Raw genomic sequence first — 20971 nt, 5'->3', positions numbered from 1 at the left:
TGTTTTACTGGCATTGCTCTTCGACCGGGAATGTAATTGATAGAAACTTATTGGCAAAGTATAATAGAATGTCAAACAAACATAAACACCTTGACTTTTGACCTACCGAAATGGGTCTTGCATCCCACACACAAGTTTCATATGGCGAGCATTTGTACCAAGTTCTTTAAAAAACTCATGCATGTCCAATTTACAGTCAGACAAGCCGAAGTACAAGGACCTTTTAGAAATGACCTTCATAATGACCTTGACTTGTGACCTACGGACATAGGTCTTGCATCGGCTTCGCATGGTGTGTTTAGTTGTTTTAAAATCTCCCTACAAATGGAAGTTACACAGCCCGGAAAAGCCAAACTACAAGGATATTATACAAATGACCTTTAAGCAAGATCTTGAACTTTGGACATGGCCAAACAACTTCCCAGGCAAGCCATTGTAGGCTTGACCGACGCAAGGACAGACGTACGAACTAACGTACATTTCACTGACTGTCATTGTGACAACTAAGTAGATCTCACCGTGAGCAGGCTCGGCAAAAACAACATTCGAAACTCTTCGGCCTTTTTATCGAAAACAACCTCGGATGTATATGGACGGTTTACATTCTCATAAATCGGTATGTTTAAGTCCGCTGCAAGTAGATCGCGTAGTAATTTATTTCACCTGTTAAACTTAATGACTACTTTTCGGAATCTTAATTATGTTTACAATAATACATTTCACTGGCAATCATTTTAACCTTAGATCAATATATACAAGCTAAAACACTACATTTAATTAATGATATAATTAAAAAAAATACGGACTAATTCTAGTGATGTACCGGCATACATCCGAGGTTGTTTTCGATAAAAATGGCCGAGGAGTTCCGAATGCAAAAGCAATAGGCACCAATTCGTATTGGCAATTAAGTGATAACGGCCCTCTTGGATACGTTCCACAGAAAGTGTATGAAAATTACAAAGGATTGATAAAAAAAAACAAGAAAATAAAATGAAGGCTTTAAAAAAACTCCCACGGCTTTTGTACTCTTTTTATGGGCAAGTTAAAAAGAAGCGTTTTGTATGTTATATCACGTGTTTTATTTTAATGTCTTAACAAATACGTAGTACAATAAATAACATGTACATCATGGTTCTTTAGTCGTAACAAAATGATACACATGCAATATATTCGACCTGTCGGGGCTGTAGCTATGCATGGATCCATATGAAATCAGGAGAATTTTTTACTTTATTCAGTTACTGTGAATAAGTCTCGAGTGTTGCACCAATGGTTATTATCAGTGCCGTTATTCATAAAACATCTTAAATGGATGTCTTAACTTAAGTGTTCTTAAAGTTAAAATTTAAAGAAAACTGAAAGTGTTTTTTTAAGTATGTATATTCAGTAAAATAAATAAAAATAAAGTTTTTCAGATATTATCAAGTTATTATAACAAATGACTAACGAGATACTTTAACTTAGGAAAATGACACAAGTTATGAAATGACTTAAGTTAGGAAAAGGTTTAAGATGTTTTCTGAATACCAGCCCTGTCTTAAATATTCACATACCGCATTATTATTAGAAGCTTCATGTATACTTTAACATACACCTATGTGCATACATTAAATAATCAAACCATAGCCATGCCCCGAAGGTCTAATCTATTGCATCAAGTTATGGAATGGTAGGACAAATTCAATGTCACTTAAGAACTTTATAGCATAGCAAGTATTTCACATACAAAGAGTGTCTCTTATTATCTAATTTCCAATTAAATTAATAAGCCTCCTGTACATAAAGCACAACACATAATGATTTCAACTGAAATGCCGTTCTTTGTAACTTAAGTAAAACATAAAAACCGAACATTAATCCTTACTACAATGGTGTCAGTTAGCAAACATGGTTGATCAAAATAATAATCTGAAAACAACCTTCACAACTATACACAAGTATACTCCTACATAAACCGTCCATATAAAACATAACCATAAATAATGTGTGTTGTCTGCAACATGCATGAACATAAAAATATTATCTCTTTATAAAGGATTGCACTCATATAACTACATTATAGTCCACATGTGCCCCTACAAGTGGATGGCGACACTCATCTGTTAGTAAGGGACATAACTCAACCAGAGGGATGAGGCCAACTAATCATATCCCCATTTTTATTGTTAAAGGGGCCAGACACCAGATGATACAATTGCAAGAAAAAAAGAAAATTGTCAAAACTTACATAAATTTGACAGCCTTGTGAACAAGGCATTAAATCTTACTGATGTATAACTTTGCTTACCACAAATGCATCTTTCGCAGTTTTTGCCCATTTTTTTAATTTAAAATTTACCGGGGTTGTCTACCACGTAAATCCAAGTAAGTTTAAAAATAAAATCGGTATATTTATCTGTACTCATAAACATATATGATTTAAACTGGGAAACCATAATAAGTATTCTTAAACAGGGAAACACAGATGAGACAGCAATATGATGTATTATCAGCCTCCTTCTAGCTCGCATTGACAATTCTAAGCTTGTTTTGAGGAAACACTGTATTTGCTGATTTTTGGACCATCTGGTGTCTAGTCCCTTTAACATGTGAACCAAGTCTCAATTTTTTTATAATACCAAAATTTTGAGTATTTGCTGAACTCTGTCGAAAACACATGACCAACAACAGAAGGGCTTTGACAATATATCATCTTATTTCAGGCAAGCTAAAAATGATATACAATACAAATGTCTACAATTGAAAAGCATCTTTTATGTACAAAAGAGAAAAGCTCATGTCAGATGATAATTAGTTGTCAGTATGGAAAGCTTGTGAATCACACTTGTCAAAGTGATAAGCAAAATATAAGTTGGTTTAACTTATTTATAGCCTTTTTAAAGTATCAGATACACCATCACATGGACTTTGTGACCAATATTTTTTGGCGTCATTTGACAGGGTTTTATAAGTGGGAAAAAATATGTAAAAAATTGACTGATACTACAATTACAAACTAGCATTTTTGGCTTTCAAAATTGAAAATAATCCTTGCACAATTTCAGTTAAATTTAAGAATGAAAAAATTTCCGAACCCTCATCAAACTAAAGCAAATTTATATGGGGCAACCAGACTTTTTTATCTACCGGTATTTACTAATGCCACAATAAACTGCCAAGAGTTTATTATGTACATCAGATATCTTTAACTTCAAATTAATAAATAAAATTAATCAATATTCATTACCTATACTTTGAAACTTTAAATGCAACTGACTCATCTTTCATACAGTATGCAAGGGACATTAGACATCAGAAAAAAGGTAAGAACAGAGAGTTTACAAGGTTTCTTCACAACCACAAGTCAATGAACAATAACATGGCCAATTAAACATCTATGGGTATAATGTTGGGGTATGTAATCTATGACAGAGTAGGTCCAATGAAAATAAAACAACAAATGAGATTGAAGCTCTCTTTTGCCAACAGAAAGATCATGTACATCTTCGATGCATAAAAATAATATTAGTCCATAGGTTTGGTTTATACTGATTCATTTAAGCTTGATTGTACAGACAGATGAAAGCTAATATGAACAACTGTTTCAGTCTGTTTCTGGGATAGAAACCAGTATTGTGTCTTTTTCGAGAGGGTAAATAATGGTTCCCTGGGTAAGGATCGAACTAACGACCTCTTGGGTGAGAGGTGGACACCTATACCACTACACCACTCTCACCACCATGTCAATTGTTTAAGAACCTTGAAATTTCTCAAAATTTCTTAAGTCAATTAGGATTAAACTAAGCTCACTTTGATTTTTTATCTATAATTCGCCTAAGATTTACTTCTTTAAGAGTTTGTGTACTTAAAATAAAAATTCTCTCTAAGAAAACAGTAATAAACCACTTTGCATATATCAAAATTTAATTTAAGGTTAGCCTGTTTGGTTTAAGAAGTTTTGAGCTATTGTGTGTCTATTGATTTTTGCACAGTATAAACTTTATTCATTTCAAGCTCTGGTGTGAAGGGTGGACACCTAGGCCACTAGACCACTCTCATCACGAAGTAGGCTGTTTAAGAATTGGGTATCAGCTTTTGGTGCCGTGTGACATTAGCACAGTCAAAACTACATGCATTTCAAGCGCTTTAAAGGGACACAACCTTCCATTAATTATTTTGACAATTCTGAAACATTAATGAAATAATATATACAAGTCTGTCTGACAATACAGAAAAAAAGTTTAACTACCAAGAAAAGTTCTCTTCTGCTCTTCAGAAAATGATTTAACAAATTCCATAGACAGAATAAACAGTTATAAAATGCAATACCAGAACAAGATCAATATTGTGGAATGCTTACACCATATACAAAATATGCAAAAAAGAGTTTCATCAAAATCTATCCAGAACATGTTTTAACCAAAAATCATTGACTTTTTCATACTTACTGTTTTAGTTTAGGCCAAATAAAACCAATGTCTAGTTTCTCAGGCACTTTCCCATTAAATTTTGAACTCGAGAATAATTTTTACAGTACTTTTATGAAAATATAATTATAAGACTATGGTATTCTTAATAATTGAATGTAATGTCTGAAACTGGTATAATATTATGTCGATTAATATATATAAAGATTTTATTTAGTTTAAATTGGATGTTCAGAAATGATTTTTGTTGAAAAAATGATAAAAAATGGAAAATTTTAAGTAAAATACAATAACATGCTTACTAGTTTTTAAAAATGTTTCTGAGAAACTCGAGCTGATTTTTTTCTTGACCAAATAAAAGAAAATACAATGTAACAAAACTTAAGCAGAGACACAGTTTTTTTGTCACAAGTAAATTACCAGTAGTATAGTTACGTGGTTTAGTGTATATTTAACTTTTGGACATAAGTATATAGAATTCAATGTTGTGGGTGGGGTAATCTTATCCCCGGGGGCACGACGACCTTGCGCCCGTGGGCAGGGCCCGGCTGGTTGCCATGGTGTGGTAGTCACTTGGTCGCCAGGTAGATGATCAGGATGATGATGAGAAGTATGACTGACAGGAACACGAACAGGATGCAGCGCTTCTTCCGGGTGCGGGACTGAAATATGGGGAGAAAACCATACATGATAGTGGAAAGGAACACCTATGTTGATACAGGAAAAATGAAATGAGAATATACAGGGGGACCTGTGTATTTACTAACTTCTTGGGTTTGAGTTGGAGACTTCGACACTAAATCATAAAATTTGTAAATTTGATTATAAGTCATCAATATAACTCTTATTGACAAAAAGATAAATTATATAAGTCAATCTTGTCATATATACCCGAAAGCATATACAGCATATTTCAACATCAACACTTTATTTGTCATTTATTTACTAGAAAATCAGCATTAAAAATTTGCAGTTTTGAGTCTTGAGACCTCAAACTTTTGTAAAAATGACCTAAGATGTGTTTAAAGCTGCCCCTCACAGATTGAACGTTTTGACAACTTTTTTGTCTTGGAACAAAACAATTTATGCGAAAATGCATGGAAACCAGTCATATAAGTCTGCTGACAAAAAATTAGATCGCAGATTTTTATACTTAAGTTAAAAAATTGATGTTTTATGCATTTTTCTTAAATCGTCAGTTACGCTTTTAGCCATAAAACATTGAATTTTCGAATGGAAATATGAAAATGTGCAATCTGATCTTTTGTCAGCAGTATTTTATCACTGGTATTACAGATATTAAGCAAAAATTTGCTCATTCCAAGACAAAAAAAAAGTTGTCAAAAAGGTAAGTCTGTAAGAGTGCAGCTTTAAGCTTGGATTATCTTAGATTTCAGATTAGTGACCACCGTGGAAAAACTTATACTTAACATTGTCCACATTTTACAGGTATGGTCAAGTATTTTCTCACATACAAATGTGATCACCCATATTACCATTACCCTGTGCTGTAAGACAAGTTTTCTTCTAAATGTCCAATATTTAAAGTTATTGGCCTTGCTATAGGTGTGCGTATCATTTCTGTCAACATGTCTACCAACTTTCATTTAAACATATCTTTGTTATGTTTTGATATGTCATGTATGTTTGTTATTAAATCTGAAAAAAAACCTCATTGAGCTTATGTTTCTTGTTAGCATATACGGCCCGACATTAATAAAGATTATTTATCTTGAATGGAATTAAGTTATGGCCAAGATTCAAGTTTTTGAAGGTCGACCTTATCAACATCGTCACCAAGGCTAAGACAATACTTGAACTATTGTATTAAGAAATAATTTATTTAAAGTTTCATAGCTTCAAAATTTTATGCACCCTTAAGATTTAAATGAAGTAATACCACATTTTAACATAAATAATTACCTGAGCACTAGTTTTTGTTTCCAACAGTTACGCCAATTATAATTCCTACAACTGCTAAAACCACTAACAACACAATAATCAAACAACATTTCTTTCTTCGTGCCTTCGACTGAAAATAATGAAAACAAAGAATAAATACACCACAACATAGGAAAATATTGTGTCACATGATTACATGCACACATTTAAATGACGCTAAGTATCAAAAGAAATATAAGAAAAATAAGGCAAATATGAGTGACAAAAGATAAAAATGAACTGAACTAATGATTAACAAAACGATGTGAAAATCAACAAGAAATGCTGCAATGCGCCGAAACCTTGTTTTCAATAACTGACAGAAGAATTTCAGCCTTTTAAAATTTGTGAGATTTAGTTTCAACCATTTTTCTATTTTAAGTAACAGTGACCTTGACCCCAGGGGCCCAAAACACAATCCCTTGAAAGATCTTCATAAACTCTTCCTAAATACCAAGTTAAGTCAAGATATGTCAACCCTAACTAAGGTTTTTTTCAGTTTGCAACTGTTTTTCTATTTTTAGTAACAGTGACCTGAACCCCAGGGGACCTAAACCCCATCCAATGAAAGGTCTCCATAAACTCTTTCTAAATAACAAGTTAAGATATATCAACCCTAACTAAAGTTATTCAGTTTCAACCGTTTTTCTATTTTTAGAAACAGTGACCTTGACCCCAGGGGCCCAAAACACAATCATCCGACCGCCCGAACAATGATGCATGTCATTCTAATAACCATGTTTCAATATGTGAAAGCCTGGTAAATAATGCAAGCATTATGTATACTGATACCAAGGCTGGTCAAATTATTGTTTGTCAGATAATCTAGGCGAATAACTCAGTAAATATTTCAGTCATGGTTTTGAGGTATTAAACATATTGGATATGTCATCATCAACTCGAAGAACCAAGTTTCATGATAATAACGTTTATAATACAATGGAATCTACAGGTACAAGCCCAGTATTAAAATTCAAATATTAACCCTGCTAGATTGCACAACGTAAGGACCTAAATGACACTGAGCTAGAGACACAAACTTATTAAGACCACAACCAGACCAGACCCATATCAAAATACAGTAAAACTGCGGTCGTTCGAACAGGCGGTCGTTCGAGAACCGGCGGTCCCTCGAGGTCGGAGCTTGGTCCTGAACATTTATCCTTCTATTTTCATATAAAGTATACTGATGCTGCATCAAAACCTAATTAGGTCGAGGAGTCGAGGACAAAAGTCGGTTCCAAATACACATATCATGCACAAAACCTTATGGCTCCCTCGAGGTCATAATTTCACACTTAATCCTGAACGCGCGTTCCAAAATAAACAAACAATTGCTAGGTGTTAAAATGTTTGCAGTTGAAAGTAAATTTGATAAGGTGTGACATACCATGTATCACTGTTTACACATGGTCGATGATAGTTGATAAAGACGTTTGCGAAGATAATTATGAGTTTGAACAGTTTCGCGAGACAGACAAGATGTGCCAATCATCAATCCTTGACTTTTGCAATTCTTAAACCTTACTAATGCCATAATATGTACATGTACTGTCATATTTAAATGATGCTTGTTTAGAAAATGCGTTTTTCGTAAAAATAAACGTAACTTTTATTAATCTATAATTATTTTTTTTCTGTTACACTTCGTATACGACAGCCTTTGAACATATGATCGATTTCCACAAAGCAACACATAATCGGTGTCGTAGTAAACAGTCGGTTTGACGACTTCAAACTTAAACAAGAAACGCCGCAATGCGACGAAACCATGTTTTTAATGATTTTCAGTTTCAACTGTTTTTCTATTTTAAGTAACAGTGACCTTGACCTTGAATCTAGGGACCCCAAACGCAATCTCATTTAAGTATCCATAAACTCTTCCTATAGACCAAGTTTGGTCAAGAAATGTCAACCCTAACTAAAGATATTCAGTTTGAACCATTTTTCTATTTTTAGTAACAGTGACCTTGACCCTGGGGACCTCAAATGCAATCCCATGAAAGCTATCCATAAACTCTTCCTGTAGACCAAGTTTGGTCAAGATATGTCAACCCTAACTAAAGTTATTCAGTTTGAACCATTTTTCTATTTTTAGTAACAGTGACCTTGACCCTAGAAACCCCAAATGCAAACCCATGAAAGGTATCTATAAACTCTTCCTGTACACCAAGATTAGTCAAATATGTCATCCCGAACTAAAGTTATTTAGTTTCAACCGTTTTTCTATTTTAAGTAACAGTGACCTTGACCTTAAACTTAGGGACCCCAATCACAATCCCATGCAAGGTACCCATAAACTCTTCCTGTAGACCAAGTTTGGTCAAGATATGTCAACCCTAACAAAAGTTTGAACCATTTTTCTATTTTTAGTAACAGTGACCTTGACCCTAGAAACCCCAATCGCGATCCCATGAAAGGTATCCATAAACTCTTTCTATAGACCAAGTTTGGTCAAGATATGTCAACCCTTACTAAAGTTATTCAGTTTCAACCATTTTTCTATTTTTAGTAACAGTTACCTTGACCTTCAACCTAGGGACCCCAAACGCAATCCCATGAAAGGTCTCCATAAACTCTTCCTATTGACCAAGTTTGGTCAAGATATGTCAACCCTTACTAAAGTTATTCAGTTTCATAGGTGAGTTTGAGGCCGCCCGCCCGCCCACCCGCCCGAACAACGACATTCGCCATTCTAATAACCAGGTTTCACTATGTGAAAACCTGGTTAAAAACACACTGAATGATATTTCATAACAGACTGGAAAATTGAAACTCGGGTCGTTCGAAACATCGGTTCCCTCGAGGTTTTAGCTCGGACCCCGGCGTCCTCGAGCGATCGCAGTTTTACTGTAGCTTCATCAATAAATGGGATTACCACATTGAAACTTTCATTGAAGTTCACTGGAACACGAGTTTATGGGGGATAAAGCTAGTTTTCATGCGCACAACTTTACACTTGTCAGGCTTTCAGCCAACAATAAGTTGTTTCAATAATGGCAAAGTCAAAAACAAAGCTAGTGAGGCTACAAGTTGTTACAATAATTATATCAAGTTGTTTTCTTCAAATCTCAGGCAAGCTTTAAATGGTAAAATAGGTAGTGATGATGAAAAAAAGATTAAACGAAAAATGTTTACGTAAAACATATAATACTTTGAAATGCAGCACAACAGATTTGGCACACAAAATCCTATAAAATAGTTCCACTAATAAAACATATATTAACAAAAGTGGTAGATGTATTTAGATATTCATCTACAAGAGTAATACACCAAACTGGGTGGGAGTGGTTTAGTGATATAGGAGTCCGCCTTTCCCCAAAGACGTCATAATTTGAACCATAACACAGCCCATTCTCTAGGTCTTCAAAAAGGACCACAGTTCTGATTTCTACCTAAAAATCACCCTAGAAAACAGAGATAGTTATACATCTCAGTTATACGCTGTCCTCAAGAAAGAGTTTGATTTTTAATAAACTTATATACCATGGGATCATCTTATCAACGAGTGTTTGACAAAATATTATAAGTACAAGAAATTCTGTTTTAATAATGCTTAGCAAGCATCAGAAATTGAATTAAGATCTGAGTTTGTAACTTCAAATATACTTAGCCTGACGTTTTCATTCAGACCAAGAAGAAATATCTCGAAGGTCAACTGTAAGAGAAGTTTCGTTGATAAGCCGTCCTTTATGTAATCACATCTTTTATGATTACCTGATAGCCTTGATCCTTGCCCAGAATCATGGTAGGGCTCAAACCCTTAACCTCTTGAATGAGAGGCAGATGCCTTAGCCACTAGACCTCTCTCACCTTCAAAGGCTCCAAATGTGATCTAACTATTACACTATGCTGACAAATACCTGATAGTCCCGAGCCTTGCCCAGCTGTTTTGTGCCCTCTTCTACATGGATGGTGGCATGTTCTACATTGGCCTCTATGCTGTCTGAATACAGCAAAGCCAAAATTAAATACATGTATAATTACTTCACGATAACCAGTATACAATGAATATATATATATATATATATATTGCATTAATGAAAGTATTTCTATAAATTGTTTTACTAGAAATATGTTGTGGTTATTCATTTCAAACTCGCTCTTGTATTCTGGAGCCGCTCTATTCAAAGTCTTAGGGGAAGAACATGTCCATACATTCATTTGCTTGCGATATGACACTAGACCGCCTGACCCTCATGATTCAGCCTCTGTTGAATTGTAGAGTCATGTAATATTGCCAGAATATGTAACTAACTAGATTTAACTAAATTAATATAAGCTTAACTAGTCCATGACAACCTTGTTCAATAATAAGGGGCCACTACCCTTATTTTTTGACAGACGAATCAGATTTTTTTCCGCCAAATACACAAAATCTTACCAAGAGCCTCTCCTTGTTCATGTACCAGCATGCCCAAGTCTTTAAAAATCTGATTCACATCCATAATATCACTCTGAAAAACAGAAACATAATGGTAAAGTAAAGTTTGTATATACAGTGGTCAATCTTTAACCAAGATGTGTACAAAAAAGCCGGACAACTGGGTTACTCCGGGTACTCAGATTTCCCCACACAAAAGAAGTCCACACTCTACCGTAAAATCATGCCAATGAGTTAGATTAATATAATGTTGTAATAACTTGTTACTCAATCGTTCTTCCAAAAAAAACCCAGAACATGTAAATATCATAAATGCACCAAACCAATAGCTACTTTACCTCAAGTTGTTTGATAGCACCCTCACGTTCTCGAATGGCCCCTATGTCAACATCATTCTCCATCTGCAGTACCTGGGCCGTCTTCGAGTAACTGTAATATCAAGCAGGGCTGTTTTTATCATCAATCTTAATTGGAAAGCAATCAAATCGATCATCCTCAGCATCTATAAGTTACAGGGCAGACACAAGTAAGTGTACTGTGACCTTAAAATGTCCTGTTTGACCTTGACCTATAAGGTAAGGACCCGGGTCAAGGTCACTGCACATCATCTCAATGAGGACAACATTTGTACCAAGTTATATATTGTAATCCATCAATGCAAAAGTAAGTTATAGCCTGGACAACAGCATGTATACTCTGACCTTTAAATGTCTCATGTGACCTTGACCTTTGAGGTATGGACCCCTGTCAAGGTCATTGCACACTGTCTCAATGAGGACAACATTTGTACAAAGTTATAAGGTAATCTTTTTTAGTCTTGTACAAAAACTAATAATCGTTAACAATGTTAATGTTATGTGTAAGTTTGAAATAATTTAGTTTTGTTGTTGCTTCCCACCATATAGATAACGATAACAACTTAACACTTCCAAATGTATATATGCACCCAAAGAGGAGAATTTGCAGAAATAAACCGAATGCAAATAAAAAGAGGAAAGACAAAAACCAACTTGCCGGTTGAATCAATGATGACCAAATACAATCGATAGTTGCCAATTTCAGGCACAACCAATCAATTTTCGATTATAATCAATCATTAGAACATCACTAATTACGATTTAGAGTAATTGGGGCCATCTTATGAATAGCGCAAAATCAAGAATTTCAGATGGCAACAAAACATGAAATTTCCAGAATGAACTTTAAAAAAATACTAGATATTGCATTCAACATGTCAAAATGGTACAAAAATTTACACAGCAGTTACTGATAATTTCTCAAATGAATTAAGTGCAATTTGAAAAAAAAAATATGGTTCAAAATTGATGAATTCAAAATTTTGATGCCTAGTACAATATCAGATATGTTTATTTAGTAATAACAATATAGTCTACAACCCTTTATATATGAACATATAACTCAACAAGCCCGGACTTGCTTCCATTTCCCATAGCATACATGTTCATGATGTGTACATACCCGGGCTCGGTAAACTGGTTTTCAGTAGTATCTTCTCCAAACCCAGACTGAAAATATACAAAATAACCATATTAGGATTTGATATGCAGTTTAGGGATGGAATATAAAATGTAACCTTGGAGATGCCCAAAAGTTCACAATACAATTGCTTGGATATTTTATCAAATACTGTTATTCCATTGTTTGTAAATCATCTAAATAACAAATGGTGTAATAAGTTTAAATCGCTAACAAGAATAGAAACAGTAGAAAGTCATTCAAAAACACTTCTTAAAAGCATCACTGATGGGAAGGCATAGAATTATACCAGCATTTCCAGCAAAAAAACTATTTTCTGTTCAAATAAAAAAAACAACGAACATAAGCAACAAGGTTTTATTATTATTATTATTGTACAGATTTACCGTTTTGACAACTTTATTTTATTTTTTTGTATTGGAATGAGCAAATTTGCACGTAAATATCTGCAATCCAGAGTTGACAGAAGATCAGGTCGCAGATTTTCGTATTTTCGTTTGAAAATTAATGTTTGATGGCTAAAAGCGTTACTAACGATTTTAATAGGTAAAATGCATAAAACATCATTTTTAAACTTAAACTCGAAAGTCTGCGATCTGATATTTTGTCAGCTGTCTTATATCACTGGTTTCCATGCATTTTCGCATAAATTGGCTCGTTCCAAAACAAAAAATAAAGAAATTGTCTAGAAGTTCAATCTAGATTGCAGCTTTAAAGACTACAAGGAGATGCCTTTTCATATAAAATCACTTAAGTAGGAAATACCATCTTTATTTCAAAGAAACAATTCCTCGAATAAACAGAATTGAAATGAGCATGCATAAACCATGATCCTCTAAAAGGAGAACAGAATAGCGTCATGATACAAGAAAGGTTAAATTTATTATTACATGAATTGAAATCAAGAAAGGATGGACATTCTTTTGGGATTCATGAAAAATCAACACAATCGAAAAATCCTGCATGGCCATATAAAGCAAAGAAATATGTATATATTATTTTCATTTTTTCATAACCTTTTACTTAGTGCATACATGCAACTTTCAGTTTTCAAATCAAACAGACATATTTAGCCATGAGTCATACAGCTTGCTAGAATGAACTTACCCCGAAGTCAATCAATGGCCCTTTCTTGCTCACCTAATTTTCAGTAAAAATAATTGTTTAACTTATTTGCTTTAAGTGTGTTTATCTGATAAATATTGGGGTTTTAGCTTTAATAAGAGTAATTAAAGGGTGCCTGCTGTCCTCATGGAGACCAGCATGCCAATTATTTTGTCCATATTTATTTTCTTTACAATGTGCCTTTTCCATTAGCACCCTGCTCCTCTTCTTCTGACAGCAACCTGTACACCATACATGTTTAATTGACTACTTCAGTTCAAGTAAATCAAGGTGGTCTATTAAAAATAAGCAGGGCAGTATTCATAAAACATCTTATGTCATTATCCTCACTTAAATTACTCTCTTAGCATATGGTATAGTAACTTTATAATATCTGAAGTACATGTACTTCATATTCAATGATTTTGTCAAATATGCATACTTTTTATATTAAAAACACTTCTACTTTTCTTTTAGCTTGACTATGAAAATTCTAGGAAGTTGACTTAAGTTAATCACACTTCTTAACTTGAGTCACATGAACGATTTAAAGCCACATGCTTACACTATACAAAGGGTAAAAAAAACATACACTCAATAATACTAACAGACACAAGCCACAAGCTATTTGAATCTTAAACTTTGATACTCCTCCTAGACTACTTACATAGCTATTACTGCTGGCGGCCCTAGCACGAGAAATGCTGGCCCGTTCTTTCTCCGCAGCTGTTCTTTGTACAGTCTGGAAATTCTTGAGGACATCGCTAAACTGTTCGGTAAGACGCTCCTTTTGTAGCTTAATTTGACGCTGAAATTAAATAATATATAATAAATATTACATTTAATATCCTTGTGATAGGCAAGAGGTTTCAGAATAAAATAAAAACAAAAAAAACTAGAAATTGCTTTTTTGAAAAAGCCTTTATCTCCCCTATTGTGTGGTCGTAGCTGAGAAAAAATAAATGATGGACATGTAATTTGTAATTTTGGTTTGGAGACAAACCAACAGTGAAGTTTGGTTTATTCACCTGTATTAAATAGTGAAGAGAAAAAAGTGTTGTTGATTAATCTTGGAAAATGTAAACGAAGTTTGTATTGTATGAAGTTCCTGGGCGCAAGCGTTATTCAATTATTGATCGGAAACCATTTTTTAGCAGAAGGTCATCTAGACCTTGACCTTTGACCTACTGATCACAAAATCATTAGGGATCATCTACATGACCAACTTGCATACCAAGTATTAAGTTCCTGGGTGTAAGTGTTCTTTAGTTACTGAGCAGTAACCGTTTCTTCACCTCAAGGTCACAGCGACCTTGACCTTTGACCAACTGATCTCAAAATCAATAGGGGTCATCTACTAGTCATGACAACTAGCATACCAAGTATGAAGTTCCTTGGTGCAAGCGTTCTTTATTTACTGAGCGGAAACAAAGTGTGACGTACAGACTGACGGACTGACTGACTAACAGACTGATCACATAATAAATAGGGGTCATCTACTAGTCATGACCAACTTGCATACCAATTTGAAGTTCCTGGGTGCATGAAATCTTTAGTTACTGAGCATTAACTGTTTCTTCACCTCAAGGTCACGGGGCCCTTGACCTTTGACCTAGTGATCTCAAAATCAATAGGGTTCATCTACTAGTCATGACCCAGCTAGCATACCAAATATGAAGTTCCTTGGTGCAAGCGTTCTTTAGTTATTGAGCGGAAACCGTTTCTTCACCTCAAGGTCACGGCGACCTTGACCTTTGACCTAGTGATCTCAAAATCATTAGGTGTCATCTATTAGTCATGACCAACCAGCATACCAAGTATTAAGTTCCAGGGTACAAGCGTTCTTTAGTTATTGAGCAGAAACCATTTTTAAGCTTAAGGTCAACATATCGTTTTTTACCTGAAGGTTACCCTGACCTTTGACCTTTTGATCTCAAAATCAATAGGGGTCATCTACTAGTCATGACCAACTAGCATACCAAGTATAAAGTTCCTGGACCCAAAGGATCTTTAGTTATTGAGCAGAAACCATTTCTTCACCTCAAGGTCACGGCAACCTTGACCTTTGACCTAGTGATCTCAAAAATCAATAGGGGTCATCTACTAAGCATGACTAACTAGCATACCAAGTATGAAGTACCTGGGTGCAAGCGTTCTTTAGTTATTGAGCGGAAACTGTTTCTTCACCTCAAAGTCACGGCGACCTTGACCTTTGACCTAGTGATCTCAAAATCAATAGGGGTCATCTACTAGTCATGACCAACTAGCATTACAAGTATGAAGTTCATTGGTGCAAGCGTTCCTTAGTTATTGAGCGGAAACAAAGTGTGATGTACAGACTGACTGACTGACAGATAGGGCAAAAACAATGTCTCCAAACATCATTACTTTTTAACCTCCATCTTTTTTCACATTTACTGATTTGTGTTTTTTGTTAACTCATTGTATCACAAAATGCATGAACATTTTATAACCCTAACCCTGGCAACACAAAACGGCCTGTCTAAAAAAACTATATCTTCTATACTGTGGGGGAAGGTGTACTAGTGTATGCATGTCCGTGTTGAACAGTACAGTACCTAAATTGTACCGTTGGACGTGTAATGTCACATATTAAACCTATGGCTGTAAAAGCACCACACAAGTACCTGTTGTTGGCTATACTGTGGGGGAAGGTGCGCCAGTGTCTGCATGTCCTTGTTGGTGTCCTTTGCAAGCTGGTTTGTCGAGTGGGTGATCTCATGCCTTCAATATTAAGGACATTATGAGTTTACAACTTACAGAAGAGAGAGATGCAGAGCTAGCCAGGACAATTTTTATTTTTATTTTACAGCTGGTCATTAAAACAGACAAATATAAACATGATTTATTGGCAATAACTGCCATACATTATCTAAATTTATTTCAAAACAATATATCATGATATTCATGCCTATACACTGATGAAATATCTTGATATATCAGGAAATTTCCACATGTAAGTCAATAATGCCCATCGGTAATACACATGAATATCGAAGATTATTATTTGATGCTGAGCTTATATCTCAGCCTAAAATTTCAAAAAATTGTATATTTGACGCAGGGTAAATTAGTGTGCAATGGGAAAGGTCTGAGGGATCTTCCTAGTCATGGTTCATACAGCAAGTCAGGTTTAAAAGTCAAGGAGTTTTCAAGGACTAATAATTGATTTTCAAGGGCTATCTTTACTCGTTACTAGTAGTTAAGTTTTAAGTGGCAGCAAAATCAGAAGCTAGTGGGAAAGCACATATTGCAGAGGAGTTTACCCACCTCCCTGATCAATTTGAAACCCAAGATTCATGTAGTTTCAAATGAACCTAGTTATAAATATAGTGATTTAGTTTTTGAATTACATGTCTGAATTCGTAGATAGTTATTGTTCACTAATCAATCAGTTTAAATTCTCGGAAAGTTATCGGTCAATTTCCCAACCAATTGCAAACATAAACATCATACATACACTCTGTCCCTGACCTCCTCCGAGTCTTGAGGAGTACCAATCTGCCTCACCAGCCTCTCCAACTGGGACACTGAAACATTGAGAATAGTTTGGGTCAGTTTGTTCACTGATCAAATTCCACATGTATTATCTTTTGCGACCAAGTGTTCTCACTTATATCTAAATAATGTGAGTCCAAAAGAAAATTTCCAAAAAGTATTTGCCTCCCTATCTTTGTTTTAAAATGATATTTTTGAAAAAAGGGTAAGTCCAATTTAAGCAGGTGTCCAGGGACTGCCAAATGTACAGTAATTGAGAACCATGCAACTGCTTTTCAAATCATTATTATTACAACAGTTGTTCCTTTTTCCCTCAGCATGTGATTGTTTGTTCAAGTATTAACTGTTATAGAAATGTCACAGAATTTCTTTGCCTTACACAATGTTTGGCCTTAAATAATATATTATTTATTACCTAATCATTAATTATATATCAGCACATATGATCTCACAAAACATGTACAGGAACCATATTTGAAACTATCCTAGAGGCGTAAAATGGCATCAATAATTCAGTCTGCAGCCTCGATCTTACATGTGACCTTATTTACTATTAACTTACATCAACTAATGTCAGAATAATTCAGCACACACATGTATACATTTTCCATTAGATAAAATTATTTTATCAGAATTCACAATATTTAATCAAGATTCAAACTTCCTACCATTCTGTGATATTTTCTGTACATTGCCGCCTATCCTCTGCATCAATGTGTTGGGATCATCTGTCGATATAAAAACAAAGAGGTTAAATCCGTTTATGACATTTTAATTATTTAATTATTATTGAGTGCCAATAATTAAGCCAATTTTTAAATAAGTCACTGAGTATTGCTAGAATTACAATTGTCTCCAACTGGTTTTGATACCATAGTAACACTAAGTTTAAATGATATGCATAATTTCCTTATTTGCCCCTATCCAGGTGGAAGGAAAGTTCCATAAACCTACCTTGCATATACTTCTTGAGTTATTGCAGAATCAATTATTTTACGGAATGGCAGAAAGACATTCTCAATAAAAAAAATGTTGTCGCAACCACAGGCCTTGGCTAAATAAACAATAAAGTGATATGCTTTATCTCCTTATGGCATTATAACCAGATACTAAGTTTCATGAATGTAGCTTATACAATTTTTATTTACTTTTTGCCAGCATCAAGTGACGTCAAAGTAGCATTTTCACTATTAACTTTGCCCTACCCTACTATCTTTTGTGCAAAAATCCAAACATCAAGCTTCATTAACCTACTTTGAATATTTTTTCGCACACGAATGACGACATGCCAACAACACCAAGGTGTATGAAAAGAAGTTGATTTTTTTTTTAAAAACAAACAAGCTAGTTTTGTTGTGTTCCAATTCTGAATATTGCAATTTATTATTGAGTATTCCAACAAATCGGCAATGTTTTTTTGCATAACTTACTACTTGCACTGCTTCCCTGATATGAAGTACTTTGATCAAAGCCTCCTCTCTCATAGCTTGCCATTTTGACAAATTATTTTCTGAAATAAAATAGATATATTATATGGGTTTAATACATAACTAATGACTGCTGTTTTTTGCATGGGCTTTAAAGGCCAGGTCTTGATAGTATCAGGGATGGGCCATATTGCCTGCTTTTCTTTCTTGTTGTTTTCCGACAAGACCTACAATACGTTCAGTATGTAAATTACTGCAATGGTTTGAAATCAACAATTACCGGTATCCTTTTCAAATGTAAACATTCACAATATTTGTTGAACAGTTCCTATTTTACTATCTTAAGTTATTGTCATTTCGTAATTTTTTATAGCTATTTCTATATCAAAGTCAAGGGCAGCATTTCAGCTAGCCCCTGTGTCTTTACATTTAAAAGGGATACAAGTCCACAATTAAATGGTAAAGGAGTAGTTGAGTAACCTACATAACTATTCATACAAAATCCCAATTTTGTAAAACCCTATTACATAGCAGTTTTTCAGCTATATTCTAAATCTATGGTTGGAAATAAAAGACTGGCGGGACCAGACCAACGAAAATCTCTGTATTGATCCGGAAAAGAAAGTCGGGTATAAAAGACTGGCCAATCTGGAAGGTGTATACAAAAACATGAAAATAAGTTTTGTATTGTGAAGTGCATTTATAATTTCAATAAAATTTGTAAACAATACATTTTAATGTTGTGCATCAATTAAATGTCGTCCATTTCATGTTAACTAATTACAAATGATCAAACATCAGTTTCAGATAATGATAACAAATATTTGATAATGTATAAAAGGGGCAAATTCAAACGATTATTACTTTTTTTAACAGAGTGGTTCCCTGAAATACAGCAAAGTAATTTGCGTCAAAAGTGTAATTGCTTATTGTTTTTACTTGTACATTTATTCTGGCAGAAGGTTTGTTATTGGTCCTAGTCCAAATAATTGTACGTTTACAGATTTTTTTTATGATTTTTGATATGGCAAATCCTTCAGGTACAAATTGTTTAGTATCAAAAGTGGGTAGTTATTCCGATCGGGATTCCGGTTTAAAGCATTTAGCATCTAAAAAATATCATAAAAACAAGAAATATTACCAGATTACGTTATTTTATATCAGTTCCATTCATAATAATGTCATATCCTACGAATAATTATGAGTTTGACGTGTTTTTTTTCATTTCTTGCTCTCAAAACATATCGATATATACATGAAGGGCACCTGCAAGGCTTCAGGGCACAGTTTTAAAACAATCAGAACATTTCGGCCATGGCCGAGTTGTTACGTTTGTATTTACGAGGTCCATCTCGAAGCATGTCGGAGGTGGCCGAGTTTAATTACGATTGGGTCGAGTTGTTCCGCTTGGCATAATTGTTGTCTGTGTCAGTCAACTTTCGTTTTATTGGAAAGGTAATTAATGTGTTTTAATGCATTAAATGCTTGTTTTGTGCAAAATAACTTCTCACTGACATGTTAAAATATGAATATAAACCTTAAAAACCATAAATAACTTAGCTTAATACAATTTCAATATTTTCAAAACAACCCCGTTTTCCGCACAAACCCGTTTAGACGTTAGGGATTGGAAGAATCCCGTATAACATGTCTATTATTTTAAACTATTATTGGTCCCTGATTAATTTGAGCGATTTTTGATGTACCTTTTTCTGTATGGGTTTCTTTTTAATGTGTATATTGTTCACATGGTGTCTATCCAAACATTATCAAGTATTAAATGCAACTTGTGTATTATATATTTAATACTAATATGTAATAAGCTGTTATATTTGTTAATTGTTGTCATTATTATGATTTGGTACAGAAATGGTCCGGTCCAGGCCAGTCTAATATACCCAATCGAAATTCTGAAGACTTCCGAACAATTTCTGGAAGTTTCCATAAGTCCGGAAATGGTCCTGTCGGGAAAGTCTTTTATATCCAACCAAATCTAATACCAAGAAATATATTTCTACTAAATTGAATTGGAAAATCTCTTAAGAAACTAATATCTTATGTCTCTTTCACCACAAACCTCTGCGTAAAATCACGATCTGTATAAAAATAGTTTTTATTATATGAAGTATAGCAGGGTTTCAAGGATGCCAATCAGTTACAAATAACAGAGCCATTGGAATTACGCCCAATTTTCAAGGAAGTGAATCAACAGTTTTTCAGTTGTCCTAAACGTTGAAAGACATCATTGATGTTTTGATAAAGAAGCACACAAAAATAAAAGCGAATACCTTCCTTTTAATAATGAAACAGTTACAATATGTTCAGTATAGGCGTAGAATTTGTTTATTTTTCACATTATTTTGTAACAATTTTCATTATATCAGCCATGTTATGACGTCATTCAAGGGAGATAATGCGTGGCAAAGTACGGGAGCAGCCAATACTCTTTCCTTTTCTTCCATCACACTGGTCACCGAGCATGGATTACATACCCTTACATTTTCATTAAATCTCTCTTGTTGTGCAGAACACGCTGGGCACAAGATAAACCGATAACACTGATTTTGAAACTTTTTGTTTATTTGAGTTCATCAAGGCCTGCCCTCACCAATTGGCAACATTGTGGCTTTTAGTTTTAGTTTAGCTTACATGTATACCAATTTATTTAAGCTCGATTGTGAAAAAACAAA

General features: G+C 34.3%; 1 protein-coding gene across 2 annotated transcripts; it reads right to left on the bottom strand.

The window, feature by feature from the left end:
• Positions 1 to 1049: 1049 nt before the first annotated feature.
• On the bottom strand, positions 1050 to 20706 carry LOC128213794 (syntaxin-7-like). Of its 2 annotated transcripts, XM_052919850.1 has the most exons (13): positions 20570 to 20706; positions 18285 to 18364; positions 17523 to 17582; positions 16817 to 16886; positions 15984 to 16080; positions 14003 to 14143; positions 13339 to 13371; positions 12214 to 12260; positions 11073 to 11163; positions 10735 to 10807; positions 10214 to 10296; positions 6333 to 6441; positions 1050 to 5071 (listed from the first exon to the last, which is right to left on the bottom strand). In XM_052919850.1, exons 2-12 carry the CDS (start codon positions 18346 to 18348, stop codon positions 6340 to 6342), a joined length of 861 nt encoding a protein of 286 aa, XP_052775810.1. In that variant the 5' UTR covers positions 18349 to 18364; positions 20570 to 20706; the 3' UTR covers positions 1050 to 5071; positions 6333 to 6339. The 2 variants fall into 2 exon arrangements, with proteins under 2 accessions (XP_052775810.1, XP_052775811.1); XM_052919851.1 differs by lacking the exon at positions 13339 to 13371.
• Positions 20707 to 20971: the final 265 nt, after the last annotated feature.

Source organism: Mya arenaria, chromosome 13 (assembly GCF_026914265.1).
Source record: "Mya arenaria isolate MELC-2E11 chromosome 13, ASM2691426v1".
Taxonomy (NCBI): domain Eukaryota; kingdom Metazoa; phylum Mollusca; class Bivalvia; order Myida; family Myidae; genus Mya; species Mya arenaria.
This window is presented reverse-complemented; position numbering and strand designations above follow the sequence as displayed.

Coding starts and splice junctions, on each gene's coding strand:
- LOC128213794 (XM_052919850.1), bottom strand. CDS start 18,348: ATGGCAAGCTATGAGAGAGGAGGCTTTGATCAAAGTACTTCATATCAG. Junction 12,261..13,338: donor GGCCATTGATTGACTTCGGG/GTAAGTTCATTC, acceptor GTATATTTTCAG/TCTGGGTTTGGAGAAGATAC. Junction 10,297..10,734: donor TGAACAAGGAGAGGCTCTTG/GTAAGATTTTGT, acceptor TGCTGTATTCAG/ACAGCATAGAGGCCAATGTA.